This window comes from Platichthys flesus, chromosome 15 (assembly GCF_949316205.1).
Source record: "Platichthys flesus chromosome 15, fPlaFle2.1, whole genome shotgun sequence".
In the NCBI taxonomy this organism is placed as follows: domain Eukaryota; kingdom Metazoa; phylum Chordata; class Actinopteri; order Pleuronectiformes; family Pleuronectidae; genus Platichthys; species Platichthys flesus.
In genome coordinates this window covers 17,539,136-17,557,228 of record NC_084959.1, presented here as the reverse complement: position 1 = coordinate 17,557,228, position 18,093 = coordinate 17,539,136, and the positions used below count along the sequence as shown (strand labels likewise).

At 41.4% G+C, this 18,093-nt stretch overlaps 3 protein-coding genes across 4 annotated transcripts in view; 1 reads left to right on the top strand and 2 right to left on the bottom strand.

The window, feature by feature from the left end:
• Positions 1-118: 118 nt before the first annotated feature.
• shpk (sedoheptulokinase) lies at positions 119-9,880 on the bottom strand. Its single transcript, XM_062405773.1, has 7 exons — positions 9,712-9,880; positions 9,457-9,598; positions 5,964-6,138; positions 5,717-5,869; positions 5,357-5,532; positions 4,757-4,957; positions 119-3,097 (listed from the first exon to the last, which is right to left on the bottom strand). Exons 1-7 carry the CDS (start codon positions 9,847-9,849, stop codon positions 2,703-2,705), a joined length of 1,380 nt encoding a protein of 459 aa, XP_062261757.1. The 5' UTR covers positions 9,850-9,880; the 3' UTR covers positions 119-2,702.
• An 857-nt stretch (positions 9,881-10,737) lies between these two features.
• Positions 10,738-13,137, top strand: emc6 (ER membrane protein complex subunit 6). 2 transcript variants are annotated; one of them, XM_062405771.1, is made up of 2 exons: positions 10,738-10,942; positions 12,339-13,137. In XM_062405771.1, exon 2 carries the CDS (start codon positions 12,370-12,372, stop codon positions 12,700-12,702), a length of 333 nt encoding a protein of 110 aa, XP_062261755.1. In that variant the 5' UTR covers positions 10,738-10,942; positions 12,339-12,369; the 3' UTR covers positions 12,703-13,137. The 2 variants fall into 2 exon arrangements, with proteins under 2 accessions (XP_062261755.1, XP_062261754.1); XM_062405770.1 differs by having other exon boundaries at positions 10,739-10,942; positions 12,336-13,137.
• A 373-nt stretch (positions 13,138-13,510) lies between these two features.
• The window catches only part of p2rx5 (purinergic receptor P2X, ligand-gated ion channel, 5), a gene marked incomplete in the record, with an annotated part of 5,897 nt that continues 1,314 nt past the window's right edge, over positions 13,511-18,093 (bottom strand). The window contains 10 exon segments of the mRNA XM_062405769.1: positions 13,511-14,716; positions 14,814-14,902; positions 15,523-15,588; positions 15,672-15,765; positions 15,880-16,013; positions 16,646-16,662; positions 16,665-16,731; positions 16,733-16,787; positions 17,532-17,612; positions 17,816-17,901. Coding sequence (XP_062261753.1) covers positions 14,464-14,716; positions 14,814-14,902; positions 15,523-15,588; positions 15,672-15,765; positions 15,880-16,013; positions 16,646-16,662; positions 16,665-16,731; positions 16,733-16,787; positions 17,532-17,612; positions 17,816-17,901 — 942 coding nt within the window.

Genomic DNA, 18,093 nt, shown 5'->3' with positions numbered 1-18,093 from the left:
GTGAACTTTTAAAATCTGTGCACCAGAAAAGAATGATGGTCACTATGTCTACTATAATTTGGATGAGTTAATCAAAACTATAGTTAAAAAAATAAATGCAATGTAATTCAAGACAAAATTATTAGTAATACTGTTTTATTTGTATAATCACATCACTTCAGCCGTGAGCAGCACTAACAGAAGCATATTTCCATATCAACTGTAGTTGATTCAACAAAATCCTACCTGAGTAGTAAACAAACAAACAAACTAACATTTATAACAGTGATGTTGTGTGTTTTCCACACAGGAAAAATCTGTACATAAATTAATTTTATAAGATAAAATATGAACATGGCTGCTGGAAATATTACGTTTGAAAGGACAGTTTGCCATAATCTGCATCTAGCCTCATCTGAAGCAAAATGTGGAACTGAAGAATATTAATTTCAACCTACAACATTGACCACATTATGAGCAGAAGAAATTCAAACTGAAATCATATATCAAGACTTAGAATTAAGAGAAGGAGAAGAAAGTGCAACTTAAGGATTTAAAAATGTTTTCCTTTATACCAAAGTTTGTCCTAAAATCAGGGCATTAAGTAAATAAAATGAAAATATAATCACAGAATGAACACAGCAGGGATAATGGGGGAGGAGACACCCCACCAACCCTGATATACAACTGATAATTGTCAGCTCTTGATCGAAGCACTTCCAACCTGCAGCAACACCAGCTGAGGAACCCACAAGCATCAGTGTGTCAGTCTGTGATTTGACTGGTTTTCCAGAACCATGACCCCAATTCACCTTTAACTATTCACCAAAGGCGGCCAATGTTGCCCGGCTCACAGGTCAACTTCATCATGATAAGATCAACTTGCCCGACTACTATCCAATCAGATCACTGGGTATATTCAGTCATCATCACTGAATCCTGACTGAGAGAGTTTTCAAACAAGTGTCAAGGGTTTAAGAGCGATAGAGATGTTTTAATGGCTCAGTAGAAGCACTTTGATAATTAAACCAAAGGAATATGTGTCCACTCTGGTAATAATATTTTACTTGAAACCATCACAATAGTAGCTGACAACGATGCAGTGAAATAATATCAATTGTCCAAAGAGTTTTTAGGCTCTCAATCATGTTCTACAGCTCAGAATAGCACAAGGCAATTTTTGAATATTAAATTGTTTAAATCTTAAAAAAGTACACTGTTTTTTGTTAGAAAAAAGATGTCCACACACTGATAATTTGTGCAGTAAGTTACAAATGCACACTTTGTTTATATACACCTTGATATGTGCAAGATGTCTCATCTCCCTTTCTTTTTATGCAGGCACGCTAAACAATTCAACTCAGATTTTCATCAGAATCCCTACTTTTTCAACATATGATTCATAAAAATGTTTGCATCATCAGAAAACAGCATAAATGTCGTTACAGATGATGCTCCTATACTCACTCCAGTGAATATGTTGACAATACCAAAGGTTTTAAAAGACACTTTATAGCCTTATTCTTTAACTATTTGGATAGTATTCCTACTTTTTCTATAGTGCTTTAGTTACATTCTAGTTTCTAGTGCTGCATTACTAAAGATAATTCAATAAAAAGTCTTCTCACATCTCATATATGTAATGTTTGTGTCATGGTTTTGAAGTTTTTCCAACGGACCGGCCTGTAATTATGATGTCAGCCTGTAAGGTATCTCATTACTGCTTTCTCGTACAGACCCGTTTACATGAAGGCACAGTCTGCATCGATCGATAGATGAAATCTCTTCAGCAACCTCAGATAGTCGGGGTGACCTTAAAGATGAGAGGGTCAAGAAACCTGACCCAGAAACCACGAAATGGAAGGATGGGGGAGGGGGGCGGGAGAGACCGACATACCTGAGAAAGACACATTTCCTTTATTGTTGGATGCTGAAATAATTCATGGGCTTTGTATAATGTCTTTTAGCAGCACAAAGGGAATGAGCATAAACACGTTGCTATCTACCCTTGAAACATCTGCGCTGGTGCAGAAACCTAAGTCTGTAAAGCTGCGTGGTAGTAAGAGGAGGGGTGCAGGAGCCCCTTAGTGGGCTTCAGGTTATTTACCATATCAGTAGGAACTTTCATTTCAGATATATGGACACTGATCTGGATTCTTGTGTGTAACATGTTGAAGACCTTACAGTGAAGAACAAAGCAGAAGTTTGACCCAAGTCTTTCACAGCATATTGTGTTGATGCAATGTATTTGCCCTCACATGGTTCCCGTCAGTCCCGAAATCAACCAATCAGTGGATTTATTTTGAAGCGTCACATGTACGATGCCATATTGATTTTGGCTGGGGGGAAAAAACACTATCAAACACAACTGCGACCCACAGATGGTCAATGTATTGCTCTTCGGGGACAGTGAATTTAAATGTGGCTGCTAGTTTGGGCTAAAATGTGAACCATGTCATACATTCTGTCCTTTGGTCCGAAAGGTTTCACAACCTCACGGCACATCATGAGTCACACAAGGTTTTTGATCCCTATCCTGGCAAATATGCTGTAGCTTTTGTTTTAAGATTACAGATTACAAAATGTTGCAGCATTTTTTGTTTGCTTGATTCTTCCTTCTTTCAAAGTGATACCATATGATACCGAACTCGGAGGTGTGCAAAATCATCAGTTAATCATGTAAACATACAGGGGAGGTTTCCCCTGTGGATTCTAGGTCTCATTTAGAGTCGGTCACAGAGGACCATGGCCACACCGACAGCGGAGTCTGCGTTCTGTCTGTACACCACCGGCTGATGAAACGCCTTCTCCACTTCCTGCCTCAGCACCTCGTTGCGAGTGAGCGCGCTCCCGCTACCCACAATCCTGCTGACCCCCGCCTGCTGCAGACGCTCGACTGGCATCATGGAGGTGAGGTTGTCCAGTACCCCGCGACACAGCGCCCTGGTCACGTGGCCAAGGGAGAGGTTATCGGCGGAGATGTTGGTGACCTGACCGAGGCAGAGGGGGCTGTGTCTCTCTCCCAGGATAGTGGGGCTCACCCTCAGATCGCTGCTCTCCTGGTTCAGGGCGCAGCCGATCAGCTTCTCATATAAACATGAATCAGTCAGCTCAGCATCTGGGGGGGACAGAGTGGGCAGTTTGACATTTGGATGAAACACATTTAAAGGGAATAATCTATTGTAATCTGTCATTTTAGTAAATAAGTAATATAGGTATTTAATTCCGCTTTTCCTCAAGTGATTCAAAAGAATAGTGAATTGGTTATTAAACAATAAAGGAAACAAAGCATTTGATCAGATAGAAAAACAAAAAGCTAAACTAGACGAAGGCCCTTTTGTGTGAGTAGGCAAATGTCCCAGTGAGAGCCTTCAGATTTTAGGAACGTTTTAGTTAGTCGCCAGTGTGGATGTGCTGTACACAATGCACATGATCCCCAGTCAGAATTAATAAGTTATGTCATGCCTCTGCCTGCTGTGCCACCTCATATAGAAGAATTGTTTTGGCCCAGATTTGGCCCACACTACCATACGGCCACATACATGGAATGATAGCAATTGGCCGGTGTGCTCAGTTCTGGGCAACAAGTTACCAATAAGCCGAAGGTGTCCCGAATTAGTTTTATATTAACCGTTCACCCTTTTAGGTTCATGTCCAGACCACACCTTGCCCACAGCAACAACATTTGTTTTAAGATATTTGGGCCACATTTACTGTATCAGTCAGACAACACACATTGAAATGCTTATTGCAACAGGAGAACATGTTAGTGTTTGGCGTCTAGGCACCGACTTAATCCCTCCCCCTGATATGATTGCATAGATATGATGGGAGTGATGACCAAATACTTGTCACCCTCGGTCGGCGCCTACAGGTGGATGCTGGGATGGTGGAGGGGCTGAAGCAACTGTCAGCAATACTGACGGAGGTGCGCGGCAGGGGAGTAAATTTGGGGAACTTTTTCTGGTAAATAGACAGCCTAATAAGGAGGTTGTGTATTACAGATGGTTGTGGAGGGTGAGGTATGTCACATGGTGTAAGTCACATGATTGGAGCAGAGCAGCTGGAGTTGGCTGCCTGAAGTAGCTCGCAAACACCATTATACATTCGGCCACTTAAGGCTCATATCCATTTCCTCCGGACCACAAGAAGGCCAGAAGAGCTGCATCATTGCCTTAAGTGGCCCACTTCCATATGCTATCTGGGATCCTACATCTGAACGGTAGAGACATTTCTGTGCTATTATGAGCACGTCTAATCTATGAATCTCCTGCTGCGATGTTAATGTGTGAAAGGTAAACTCCAGAGAAAGACAGGACCCAATTCTGCTGTGCTCATTCTCAAAACAGCTAAACTAAGCCTTGTAATACACTGGTAACCTGTCCAGGCTTTACCCCTCTTTAGAAGTGATGCTATCTGAAATTATGATTAGAACCTCCGTCTTATCTTTACGTAACTGTATTATAATTAATTACACTACTCAGACACTAACTCGCCATCTGTGTTCAGAACATTGAACAACCTTCGCTTATTTTCCTCTGGATTCAGGATGAGTAAACTGGGATTGTATTATGACACAGGTTGTACAGGAGATTACCGACAATCCACTCTCTCCTCAAACCAACACTGCCCCTCACTGGTGATGATCTGAAAGTGAGTTTCTAAATGCAGCTGCGGTGTGAAATTGGCCACCCAGTTGAGCCAGGTTATTATGGTTTTCCCAAGTCATCAGTGAGTGTACAGTCTATCTCACGAAGTGCTGAATAAAAACACATACTGAGCTCTTTCATCCAGGCGGTGAGCATCTCCACAAAAGACGCCAGCACGTTCCCTCCGTTCAGCGACGCCGCCACCGCCAGGTACGAGGAGTCAAAGTAGGGGAAGTAGGAGATGGAGGAGGCGGGCTGAGGAGAATCTGGAGGACGGAAGTCAGCGGGCATGGCGAAGGTCAGCTGTGCTGAGGTGCTTATGTTAAGAACTGGGAATTTAGGGAGAAAAATGCAGTATATGAGAATACGAGATGTAAGAATAACAGCAACAAACAAGACATGCAAAAGGCGATTGTGGGATAACACTCATCCCATAATCAGTCTTCTGTGTGTGCTAAAACATGGGATACATTTTTTTAGTTGCTATAAAGGTGAAATCATTCTCCTATTTCCATCACAAAACTAATAGATGGTTGGAAGATGTTTATTGCAAAAACATGAGAGAATCGAATCAATTGAAGAAGTAGTGTATTAGTAGAGGAGATCTAATGGTGGCGGTTATATCTGATTCCTTTATTCAAACTGAATAAAGCATGAGTGTATGATGCTTTCAGTGCATTAAGTGTACTCCCAGAACGAGACAGCCATGACTGGACTTCGTGTTTCACCTGCGTCTGTAAGTGCACTCATACAGGAGTAGACAGAGCACTGGAAGTCTCCCAGCGCAGCCCCCACTGGCGTACCAGCAGGAACACCATGCCAGTCACAGGGAGTCAGTCCCGCCAAGACACCAGATGGCACACACTGAGGAAGCAGGGTCAGAGGGAAGCCGGCACCCTTTAGACTAGAGCATGCACAATACACACGGAGGGACTTGTTATGCAGGGGACACACAACAACAGTGACACTGAGCTTCTGATGATGAACACCTGTCATGCATTTAGTGCTTCAACTCGTGGATCTTAGTAAGAAGACACTCTGCCAGCTTTAAGTGTTATTAACACAGGAAGTTGAGCACTTTTACATACATGTCTACGTTCCACTGGTTGGAGGAAGTGTTGAAGAATCCCCAGCTGGCTGCGTTCTGAGGCGTCATCACACACCCGTCCAGACCACAGAGCATGGACACCACGTAGTCCTGGATGGTTCCTGCAGCTGTGAAGTCCTCGAGGAACTCAGGCCTGGAGGGAAACAGCCCCTCTTTACATTTTACTGCTTTCATATCACAAAGCTGAGTGGCTTTACATGGAGTGTTTTTTAAAGGTGTGTCCTGACCTGTGTTTCATGTACCAGAAGATGGTTGCACAGCCAAACCCTGTGGCCACGCTGAGATGGGAGTCTGGTTTAGGGAGAGAGGACAGGAAGCTGCTGCTGCAGCGTCCGTCCTGCCAGGTGATCAGCTGACTGGTGTCTCTGACTGTGAAGGAGTCTCTGTTGGACCAATCACAACCTGAGAGACATGAAGAAAAACACAGTAGATGTTAACTTTAGATTTTTACAACAAAAAAAAGCAAGTGTTTAACTTTATTGTTATGGATTAAGTTTGGTTTTGATACAAAAATATCCCAGTAGCATTAGATTCCTAAAATTAAAAAAAAAAACTACATGCACATCTTTTTTTTAGACGCAGCCAGCAGAGGTTGACATAGTTATGAAAGTTTTTTATTAAAATGAGGACAATTAGATTCTCTAACTGTCCATTTCCTCAGTGCATTAGAAAATTAGCATTACAGACTGAGATGTCACTGTAATTCAACATTATGGAAACACAGCTCTCCTGCTGACATGTTTGTTCCAAATCTGCTTGACTATTACATTACATTACATGTCATTTTTTTTTTTTTTGACTATTACTAGTAAATGTTCTTCTAATGCTGTCTGGCTAAACATTATGGGAAATGTTGTGTCATCAAACTCTGACCTATCTTTAGAGTCTCTCTCTTCTGACCAGGGGCGTCGTTAGCCCTGGGCGTCCGGGGCTTTAGCCCCGGATGTTTTATGAATAGCCCCGGATCAATTTCGCATCAATTTTTTTTTTTTTTTTTTAATTATAGCCCCGCGATAACATTCGCTGATTATAAAGCAAACGTTTTTCCAAAGCAGTTATGTATGTTTTAGAAAATTTAGATGAATTGCTCCAGTTTCTCCCTTGGCCATAGAACGGGCAGCATATCCACATTGCGTTGGCATAGATAGCAACCATCTCTAAGTGAGGAAAGCTGTGAAAGTTGTATGCTAATTTGCGGTGAAATACCATACTGTATCTGATGATGCTATAACAAACCAAGCCAGGTAAGGCAAGATAAGCTAGGACTGATGCTCTCTTTTTTAGCAACTGATTAAGTAAAAGACAAAAAAGCAGAGAGACATGACATGTCATGAGGTTGTTACTTTAAAATTATTGTACAGTGGTCAGGTGATATCTTAATGGCTTTTTGTCCAGTACCATGAGTGTTTGTTAGTTAAGTGTTCACAGTGGAGCAACTGTTGTTTTTCCGGTTTGTGATCAGCAGTATGAGATGTATAAAAAGATTGATTGCATGTAAAGTTGTGCTGCATCTAGAGGGAGCTGGTTCCTAATGTACCTATAATTCCTTAAATTGAATTTGACTGTATTACTCACCTGCTTCACATGTTTCTTGAAGGAGAGCTGTGAGTCCACAGTTATTCCTAAATATTTAAAATGTGAAGCAGGCTGGATCTTTTGTCCATTAACAATAATATCAGGCTGATTTCCATTTGTTCTATTTTAAAAGTACATGCATGCTGTTTTACTGATGTTGAGTGTCAGGCAGGACTTTGAGAGCCAATCAGTTAATTGATTCATTGTTTTTCATAGGCATATACGAGACAACACAAATATGTAGACTGCATTTCATTTTCTATTCCAATGTACCTTTTGTCTCTTGGATGTTTATTAAAGACAAACTGTTCGATAAGGCTGCCAATATATATATTTTTTTAAACACGGTTTATCACAATAAGGGGAGAATAGTTGGCACAGCCTGTACCCTGTATATATACACACCCACACCCAATGGTCTGCATCCAATCAGCAGGCATTTGAGGACTGACATTTTTATTTTAACTATTCTACTGCACCAGATTGATGGATTTAACTAACTGACGTGCAAAATTTTCTCCGGTGGGGCAACCCCCCCGGACCCCCGATGTCAATGTTCGCCCCTGGGCTAAGCCCCCGATGTCTCATGATCCTAACAACGCCCCTGCTTCTGACTGTTCAGATCAGAATCGGACCTGACTTTTCTTGATTTATACAAAAAGATAACACAATCAATGTTCACTGATCTGTGATAATAGTTCCTGCAACACATTTTTCAATATTCTGAACAACTAATTCAAAAACCGTTGCAATTCAAGTTGTGATCATTTAGATGAAACACTCGTGAAATCATCCCTAGGATTATTTTATATTAAATTTCTGTCAATAGATCCCTTTCACCTCAATCATACACACTGGATCTTTATTCACAATTAATGTTGACTGTTTGTTTGTTTTTATTTAGCGGCATCACGCAAAAGGATTACCACGACAGTTGGCGGAAGGATGTGTAATGTGTAAGGAAATAACACATTTGAATTCATTAAATAATCTGTGGATCTTGATGAAAAAAATCTGATTTATTTAAGGAGCTGGTACCTATTATTGTGTGCAATTTTCTGCAGACCCAAATAAAAACCTGGATTCTAGTGAATTTGAATCTCTATCGAGTGCCCATTTAGTTATGTATTTGAATTATAGTATATTAAAAAAGAAAAAGAAATGTATCTGCTGCTGACGGACTCCTGCGGTGAGCAGCATGAATAAAACAGAATTTGAAGAAGGACAATTATTGCCTGACTTCTCCCTTAAAACGTGTTTGCTGTCCATAAACTTCTGCTACTTGCAGTAACTTGCAAAATGCAGTTATCATCAATTACTGCAGGTGTCGCCAAATCAACCTGGACTGAAATATTTAAGCCAATGTTAATTACGGTGGCCCTGAGAGCTCAACACCCTGTTTTCTCTTCCTGGAATTTTCTCTTCATTAAACATGTGCCTACTCAGGCCTGGGCAACAACATGTAGATATGTTGGGAAATATTGTCTGTGTGCAGTCCCCACCCACTATCACATGACCAGAATGACAGGTGACGATTAACACTTAACTCACACCTCATAATATTAACTGATGATACAAACTGAAGGATAAAAAAAGAAGTTGAGGCACTGTGAATGCATTCATAAGTTAAAGAGTAAAGTTAAGCTGGTTTCTTTTTTATTATTAAAAAAATATAAATAGCTGAAAGACGCTATACTTTTCTTATAGTCTAAGGGCCTGAAAACAAAACTAAGCCCATAGGATCATGAATCAGCACAGAATTCAAAACTATATTAATAATCCTTTGTTTTAAGCCCTCACACATGAGAGTGTGATATGGGGCCTTTATCATGGATGGCCTGACAGGGAGCATTAGATTTAAGTAGGTAAAAAGTACAGATTGTGTACATGCAGGGGCCACATCTGAAAACTACTCTGACGTGGGCACTGAGTTGCATTCACATTTCAAAGTCCAGTAGCAAGCCGATCCCCTGACCCTGAAGTTATTTATTCTGTTTTTCCCCGCTAGGTTATCTAATGAATTCAGTGACGATCAGTGTCCAAGCACCTCAAACTTCCCCAAGGACGTTGCTACACAAGTGACCACACATTGTTTTGAAACTCCACCGTGTGCATCCACACATACAGGCAGGTCAGTGCTCTCACCGCTCTTTGCCTTCCAGAATAAGACGCCGTGCATCTGTCCGGACAGACCGATGCTGCACACATGCTGCAGTTTGTCACTGGGCAGGAGCCCGATGCACCGATTCACAGCGTCTACGATCCGACCTGTGTCCTGCTCCTTAGCCTGCAGGTTGACAGAGAAAACACAGCCGTGCTACACGCACACTCACGCACAGGGCAGAGATCATATTTCCGAGCTGCAAGGTAGAGAGTAGTTCGGTACGTGAACGCACTCACCTTGCTCCCGCTGCTGTCAGTGATATCAGACGTAGTTGGGACAGTGTGACTCGCAGCCACCGCTCTGGAGTCAGTCTCCAGTAACACCGCTTTCACCGAGGTGGTCCCCACGTCCACACCCAGGATATAGGCCGACATGCCGCTGACTGAGTGTGTGTGTGAGTGTGTGTGTTTCATCATCAGGAGGAAGACAACAATGATGCGTTTATGTCAAACAAGGAAATCGGATTGCTAAACGTGTCCCCGTGCACTTTGGTGTCCACGTTACTCAGTATTTATTCCTATATTCCACAATGTACAGCTTACTGAGATTTATATGTATTTACATATATACATAGACTATTGTGAAACTGTATGTGTTTAAGAACACATACTTAAAATTGTTTAAGATAATAATTTATGATTAAAGAAAAGAAAAACACATGCTGACTTTAAAAAATGCCTTGCAACACGCCTAAACCATATCTAATTCCTTTTTGTCACAGTGTACATTTCAGCTTACTGATCAACAGCCCACAACATAGATCATAGGTGTGTACTGGCTCACTGCCATGACCTACCTAAGTGGAATTGGGTCATTCCTAGTTTCATTTGTTACACATCATCTCACCTAGACAACACAAAATATGGACATTGAATTAAAAGGTCTGATGTGATGGACACATATAAAATGCTGTTACACATGTTACAGCAAATAAGTGTATTGGCAACACACTATTCCATTGTCTTAACTATTCATAAACAGCGTTGCTTGATTTAAAGTTATGTGGATATAAACACTGAAAATAGGCCTTTGTGCCTTTTGACAACTTATTTATAATAGTCACCGGAATTATCTTTGATTTCAAATCATGAAACCAGTTTATCTTTCATTTGAATGGAGGTGTGAGAGGCAACGTGGTGTCTCAAGAGCATGACACGTTTACTCAGACTAATTAAAGGGGCATGTCGCTCGTATGGGATGGAGTTTCCTACGCTTTGCCGTGCATGGAAACGCACCATATATTTAGCCTCCTGCTCGATGGTTACCAAGCTCCCACAATGCACCACTAAGGAACATGGCCGCCCGTGATCGAGGAGTGTCGTCCCATTGAGAGTGAATGTGCTGCTGCTGCACCACAGAGGCTGAATCCACCTGAAGAAGTGACCGGACTGTTTGTGAAGGCCCTCACACGGAGCATGAGTTTGTGATCCCGCTGTGAGGCCCGACATTTCCCTGCGTTTATCTCCGGTGAGAGGCTGTCATCACTCGCTGTCAGCGGAGCTAGCCGAGGAGCTAACTAACGGTGCTAGCATGTTAGCGTCAGCACCGACATTAATGCTCCACTTCATCAGGTTAATGCGCAGTGAAACCATTCAATGTAATACGTAGGCTTTGTGTTTGTATGTGTGTTAGGTGTCTACATGTTTTACCGCTGCTAGGTTCTACATGTGTTGGTTAGCCAGGTAGCTTCATCGTAGTTAGTTACTAAGCTAACACCGACCAATGCAGAATGACACCTCTGTTTTCTCTCTTGAGCCATATTCCAGGGATTTAATCAAAATGAGCGATACGGCCGACAGTTTTCACAACAGTTAATCCTTAACTATCACAATTAATGTCCCTATTTTCATTCATTCATTATTTCCATAAGTAATTTTGAACTAGCCAATAAAGCCAAAATACACAGAATTATTGGGGTTGAATTAGATTATCACCCTGTTTTGAAACTATCAAGCTATATTTGTAAGTATAACTTCAAAAATGCTGTTAGTCGGTTCACAAATACCAGATCATTTTGTGTGATATGACAATGTTGTGTGTTTGTTTTACACATGTATGCCCATACTTCCAAACAATAGGTAATGAAAGGAACAATGAGGTATCAATACAGTTTATGTAATGCAGTAGATGTATTTGTTCCTCTATGAAGGTTGTGGTTTTAAACTCTGCTTAATGAGCAGAGAATGACACTGTCTCTGTTTAAGAGCAGTTATAGAGAAATTAAATCACGATAATTATTAATGATGCTTTATTGATCATTGATTCTAATTTCCGACCTTCATAGCATTGTAGTAAATCTGCCAGTTTAATTATATTGACATCAGACCTACAGAAGTCTGTCCGTATGCAACCATGGATATCAGCTCTTTTCATGTTGAAAGGTTTGCTTTTAGCTGTAGTGAAATAAGCATCAAGATCAGTTTTGATAAACACAAGTATTAGTACCACATTGTACAAATGCTCCATTAAAAGTAAAAATATGTGCATTTAAAATCTTATTGAAATAAATATATAGTGCCCCTCAGGTTGTGCCATTGCAGTTATTGTTATTATGAGGCTGAAGTTGTACTTCTGGTTAATTCAATTAGTATTGTGTCAATTATGCAATATGGGCAAAAATGATATCAAGATTAAAATTCATATAAATCAATATAAAAAATGATCACACTAAATGTTCTAAACTTGAGATTAGATTAAGGCTCCTGAGTTTTTCATCTTGCTTTTTCTAAAACGGCTCTCCATATGTATCCATAGTATAATTAAGACATGAACAACATAAACTGAAAGAACACAAGTGCGTCAAACCTGCACAATATTTAGTATTTGCACTGTAAACATGTCTGAATCTCTCCTGTTACAGCAGCAGCCTCCATTGATACTAGACTTGAGCCAACATGGCAGGAGTAGTAGCCAAGCGTGAGGGACCACAGTTCATCAGTGAAGTGGCCGTGAGGGGCAACGCCGCCGTGCTGGACTACTGCCGCACCTCTGTATCTGCTCTGTCCGGAGCAACCGCTGGCATCCTGGGACTGTCCGGACTGTACGGCTTCATTTTTTATTTCCTCTCCGCAATCCTCCTCTCCCTGCTGCTCATCCTGAAGGCCGGACGGCGGTGGAACAAGTGCTTCAAATCGCGGCGGATGCTCTTCACTGGAGGCCTCGTCGGAGGTCTATTCACCTACGTCCTCTTCTGGACTTTCCTTTATGGAATGGTTCATGTGTACTGAAATTATCCCCCACAAATATCCCCTGAATGATTTCTATCTAATCCTATGTAAACCAGTCATAAATTGTCTGCCCTGCTGTTTGTAGATAAGCCATTAGTGAAGGACTTTGGATTTTTCCATAATGTACCATTGATATAGTAGACAATGTGTCAATAACTACCAAATACAGAATAAACAGTTCCCCTTTTCATCCTGCTACACACTAACCTGTGACTGTGAATTTATTTAACCTGTAATTCTGCTCTGTGCACAGAATCATCCCTACCAGAATAAGCCACAGTTGTTATAATGTAAGTTGTGGTGTAACATAGATTAAAATCCTAATTATATTAAATCATAACCACTTTAACAAGGTGTGGCATCACGTTTCATGTACAAGACTATGTTCTGATTATAGATGTGATTTATGATTTTAATAAATACCTCTGTACAATTTGTTTGCAAACATTATCTCTGCCAAGAGTTAGTTTTTCACTCATGTTTTTTTGTTAGTCGTTTATTTGTTTTGTTTGTTGCAAAATTACACAAAACTGCTAAAATGGTTTCCACAAAATCAAAGAACCCTTTACATTTTAATGTGGCTCTAGGAATGTTATCTAACTGTTCATAACATTGTGAGATAGGGCGTTTGTAGATATTTTAAGTTTTCCAAGGAAGATTTCATGGATCTCGATGGGAGAAAACATATATTCAAGCAACTGTCATGATGTGTGTGTGAAATATGGTGCAGCTTGATTGGATTTAAAAGGACTATTGGTTCTTGGCGGTGACGTGTGCGCTACTTAAATGAATCAACATGACAAATACATTAGTTTCCAGCAACGAAGAACATTCAATAAAAAGGCACAGGAACAAAACGGGAAAAGGAGTAACTGCACTTCAACGTCAGTCAGGTCAAACATCTCCAGTGAACCTGACGACTCAAAGAAGACTGACGGCACATGACAGAATGCATTCCACAGTGTCGTACATGAAAAATTATCAATCCGAGTGTGTTGTAACAATTGCATGGTAGATATCCATGTCAGAACCCCAGAATAGGAAACACATCAGTGTTAAACCAGTTCACATATCTGTCACAACACAGGTACATGATGCCTCCAGCTGAATAATAATTAAGACAGTTCACATGTTCTTACATTGAGTGCACTAAAAATACATTCTCTTCAATCTGTTCTTTCATGACCTTCTCTGTAACACAGAATTTCGAAGATGTCCTTGGACTGATTTTTCATATCTAGTATTTTTGGTGTAATTTTTATAATGTAGTCCATAAAATAACAGGTTAAAACGTAGGCCTTGAATACAACACATACATGGGAAATGAGGCCAAATTAGACTAATTAGATAACCAACCATCAAAAAAAATTTGAAATAGAATTTAAAACAATTAATAGAAACTGAAACACCAACTGACACATATTTGGCAATTCACTAAAAGTCTTTGATGAATGAATCTTCATTATCACAGTACTTCTTATTAATGGACCTGTTGTAATCTCATGGTTCCTGACCCATTAACTTGAAACCACCCTCTTGTTTATATGACATCAGAGTCCTGCCCCTCAAACCAGTGCTGCACATCAACATTTCCCTTGACCAACACATTTTCAGTCAATGCAAGCATCTCTCAAGCTTGTTGAAATGGCAACAGTGATACCAGCAGATAAGAAGTGGACAATCCATTTTACGTTTTGCTTCCACCTCCTGCAACATAACCGGGGCCACTGAGGCGGATAGGTCTACCTCTGTCTTATAACCTTAACTGTGTGGCGAGAACGTGATGTGGTTCTTCTGCTCTGAAACGTGGGTGGGGAGAGCGGAGTTGTATCTTTGACCTGTGTTGCGTGGAATGGTGGGACCCCGTGTTTCCTCTGCTGTGGGAGAAGATTCCTTACTGGCTTCAGTTTCCTCCTCTTTGTTAGAGTTGCCGATGCCTTTCTCTGCCCCTGGTTTCCTGGCTCTCCTCTCCCGGTTCCCAGTCTTCCCGTCCCTGTTTTTGGTCCGCTCCTTCCTGTTACACAGAGTGGGGGAAAGATGTGCCAACACATGTTATGACACCAGTTTTGGATAACGATTGATTGGAGCATGTGAAACAGTTAAAGTCATACTTGAAGTTGATGATTTCAAACTTTCTCTCTCGGTAGAAGGAACTCGTGTTCATCATGTAGAGGAGAATCATATCACAGGCAAAGGCTCCCTGAAAGAAAAAGCATATCAGTGAGTAGCTGAAGGTAATTTTCTCTGTTTCTGATTTCAGAGGAGAATCCAGGGGTGGCACCAGGAGGGCACTGTATCTTAACTCAGAGGCTGCATCCCTCAGAGGGTGTGGGCTACCCAGCCCAAAAATGATGCAATCTTTTTGTGCAGGGCTCAATACAAAGGTTTTAATGCCCCCTATTTTAACATGTGTACTGTTAGCTGTTCAATCGAATTGAAGCATAATACTAATTTGACATCTCTGCGTCTCCCTGCACCATTTGCTCTTTGAAAAATGGTTTGTCACTGAAGAACAAGACCCCTGGGATACACCGGGCCAGTACGGATCCACCAGTTGGAACCTTTGTTTCTTGTGGATAAAATGACGCATTTGTCAGCCGACAAGGAGGACCCTTCAAATGTAGCCTTCAAAGGATACAGCTCCTAAATTGAAAACCAGCTTAATCAGGAAATGTGAAATCATGTTGGATGTGTAATTGGCCCATCTATGTAAATTGTGGCCCCTATTCAGAAAGATCCGAGGTCCACCACTGCTTTTTGCACAGTAATATGATTTTTTTACACGCACATCAAAATAGAATTCCAGAAAAAGTTACTCACAGCACCCAGCAGGGCAATACCAGAACCAATGGCAATTATTGTGGGAACGATGTTGAATTTTCCAGCCTGTACAACAATAACAGACATTCACTGCAGGTGGCTACAGGAATCATGTTGGGGGTGAAACACGTCTCATATTTCTGCTGTACCTGGCCGTTGATCATTATGTCGAAGCGAATTCCATACACTTTATACAAAGTGCGATAGGTTTCACCATTTTGATCCTTGTAATACCTGGCATATCTGCAGGGGGAGAAACAAGTCAGTGGACTTTAGGTGCAGGAGATGAAAAGGAGACAGGTTAGACAGACAGTGGGCTGACACACTTATTTCTTGTTTCATGCTGAGAGGACAAACCTGAAGTTGTATCCAGATGTGACTGAGTTGTTCAAGTTCATGTCCAAACGAGTGAAGCTGTAATGTGGGTTACACTTTGAGGAGTCTCTATCCAGGTCACAGTTCCACTCGATGAGGATACCAACAGATCCACCCTATGGACACAAGTATATACTGTATATAACGATAATACAAATAGGCTTGACTGAATATAAGGGGACTGAGGTATTCTCTCTACTGAGTGACATTCTAACTAAAGAAGTGATGTGAACCACGGCTCCACATGGTTTGATATCAGAGAATGAATGAATAATGCAGATATCTTTTCTTTTTACTTTAGGGTGTGACACTTTTCTGATGTAGTAGAGCTGCTCAGACCAGATGCTGTGGCTGTTAACTCCACCAAGGAGGTTATGTTTCCATTGCTGCTTGTCTGTCTGTAAGCATAAACCACTTAACCAATTTAATTGAATCTTGGTGGATGGGTGGAGTAGGGATCAAGGAAGAGCTCATAAACGTTTTAAGCAGATTTGATTTGGCTTCACATCCATGATTCTCAAGAAATAATGAAGAAATCAGGCATACATTGAGTACTGATATCTCTGAGTGTGTGTAACTTGGTGCAGCTTCATTGGATTTCAATGGACTAATAGGCCTCGGTGGAGGTATGTGCTCTACAGAGTGCCATTCTATAGTTTGTTAATACCCAGCTATACAGAAACAAATGAACTTAGCAGTGTGGGAGCAGAATGTCAGTCTGAACTGGGCACATTGTTTTAGTTTGTACCTTCACAGCCATCTCCTGAAGTCGTGTCCAGTCCAGCTGACCAGATCTCCAAGGCGGAAGATAGGGCAGTAATGATGATTCTCCTCTGTCGTAGGAGCATCTCTTCAGGTAGCTATCGTCAGAGGTTTCAAGGACGTTAGACCTAAAAGGGGAAGACAAGAAATGTGTATCTTTAAGTTTATCCATCCAGATTGAAAGGGACATTTTTCATATCCCCTTTATCCGGTGAAGTTAAAAGATGCAAATCACCAAAGGTAAAGTTGTCAGACTGCGAGACACAGCTGACTATGCAAGTAAGAGTTTCATTTGCCTTTGGCATTTTTGTTCATTTATTTTAGACATGCAGGATTCAAACCACATGTTTACACCCTCTGGCTATAAGAATAGAGTGAAACCGCATGTGCCACACAATAGGACGAGTCATGTTGCCAGCCATTTCAAGTAGCACCAATTATGAGGGATTTGTATTACCTGCCAAACCCCATTAGGCCTCAGCACATCAAGATCAGTACGGAAACACATGAGAGATGAGTGTGTAATTGGAATAAGGTCCTGACTGATGAATCAAGTGTGGCTTGTGACATCTCGATGCTTCTAGCAGGAGTGGAACAGAAAAGAGCAAGGGGGGGGGCAGAGGGCAGAACAGCTCAGTGGGCTAGCCCCATCTGATCTGACACCTGTCCTGAGGCAGGCCTGCTGTCAAGGACATCTCAGATGACTGTTTCACTGTCTCACCGAGTGCAATGCACAGGCCGGTATAAATAGAAGGCTCTCTGCACCCTAAAGTTATTTAAAGCAGCCGCTGGAACATATATCCCTCAGCTCTCTCACTCATCTGTGTCCTGATGTCTTGAGTGCGTTCACTCTGGCAGTCAGCGCCACTTACTTGGAGAATTCAAACTTTGGGAAGCGGATGAAATTCTTGATGTAGATGGTGAAGTTTTCTGCCTCGCTCAGTAAAGGCTCTCTGCGAATGAAAAAGACAGGCGGCTGTGTGAGAGGGGAAAACAGAACTGGAGCTGACAGGCTGTATTAGTAATAAATAGAAGCTGTGAAATATCTGTGTGTGCGGGGGGGGGGGGGGGGGGGGTATGGGTCACAGTCTGTGTAATTGCCACAACACCAAATGTATTAATTTCTTAAGTTCTGCAACAGAGCAGGGATTCTCACGCGGGACGCTTGGTGTATTCGACCGGACACCAGGCGTGAATCTCACAGGTCCCGGTGCTGTTTATGCACAGGCCGGTCTTGACCCCCTGACAGAGGAAGAACAGATTCTTGGCTGGGAGAAGTTTGTTACAGAACAATACATATTGGAGTACTGTCGGTATGGGTGTATTTTCTATGATTAGTCAATAAAAAAACGTATAAATAAGCAATGAAATGTCTGCATGCATCTAGAAAATGTAAACCTGTAACTGAGCTGAAAACATGGATGTGAGGTCCTC

What these genes read in the sequence shown, in the direction of transcription:
- shpk (XM_062405773.1), bottom strand. Translation starts at nt 9,849, where the DNA reads ATGTCGGCCTATATCCTGGGTGTGGACGTGGGGACCACCTCGGTGAAA. An exon ending in AACCAGTGGAACGTAGACAT is followed by an intron (nt 5,533 to 5,716) that starts GTATGTAAAAGT and finishes TGCATGCTCTAG; the next exon opens with TCTAAAGGGTGCCGGCTTCC. An exon ending in GAGTGCACTTACAGACGCAG is followed by an intron (nt 4,958 to 5,356) that starts GTGAAACACGAA and finishes CTAAATTCCCAG; the next exon opens with TTCTTAACATAAGCACCTCA.
- emc6 (XM_062405771.1), top strand. Translation starts at nt 12,370, where the DNA reads ATGGCAGGAGTAGTAGCCAAGCGTGAGGGACCACAGTTCATCAGTGAA.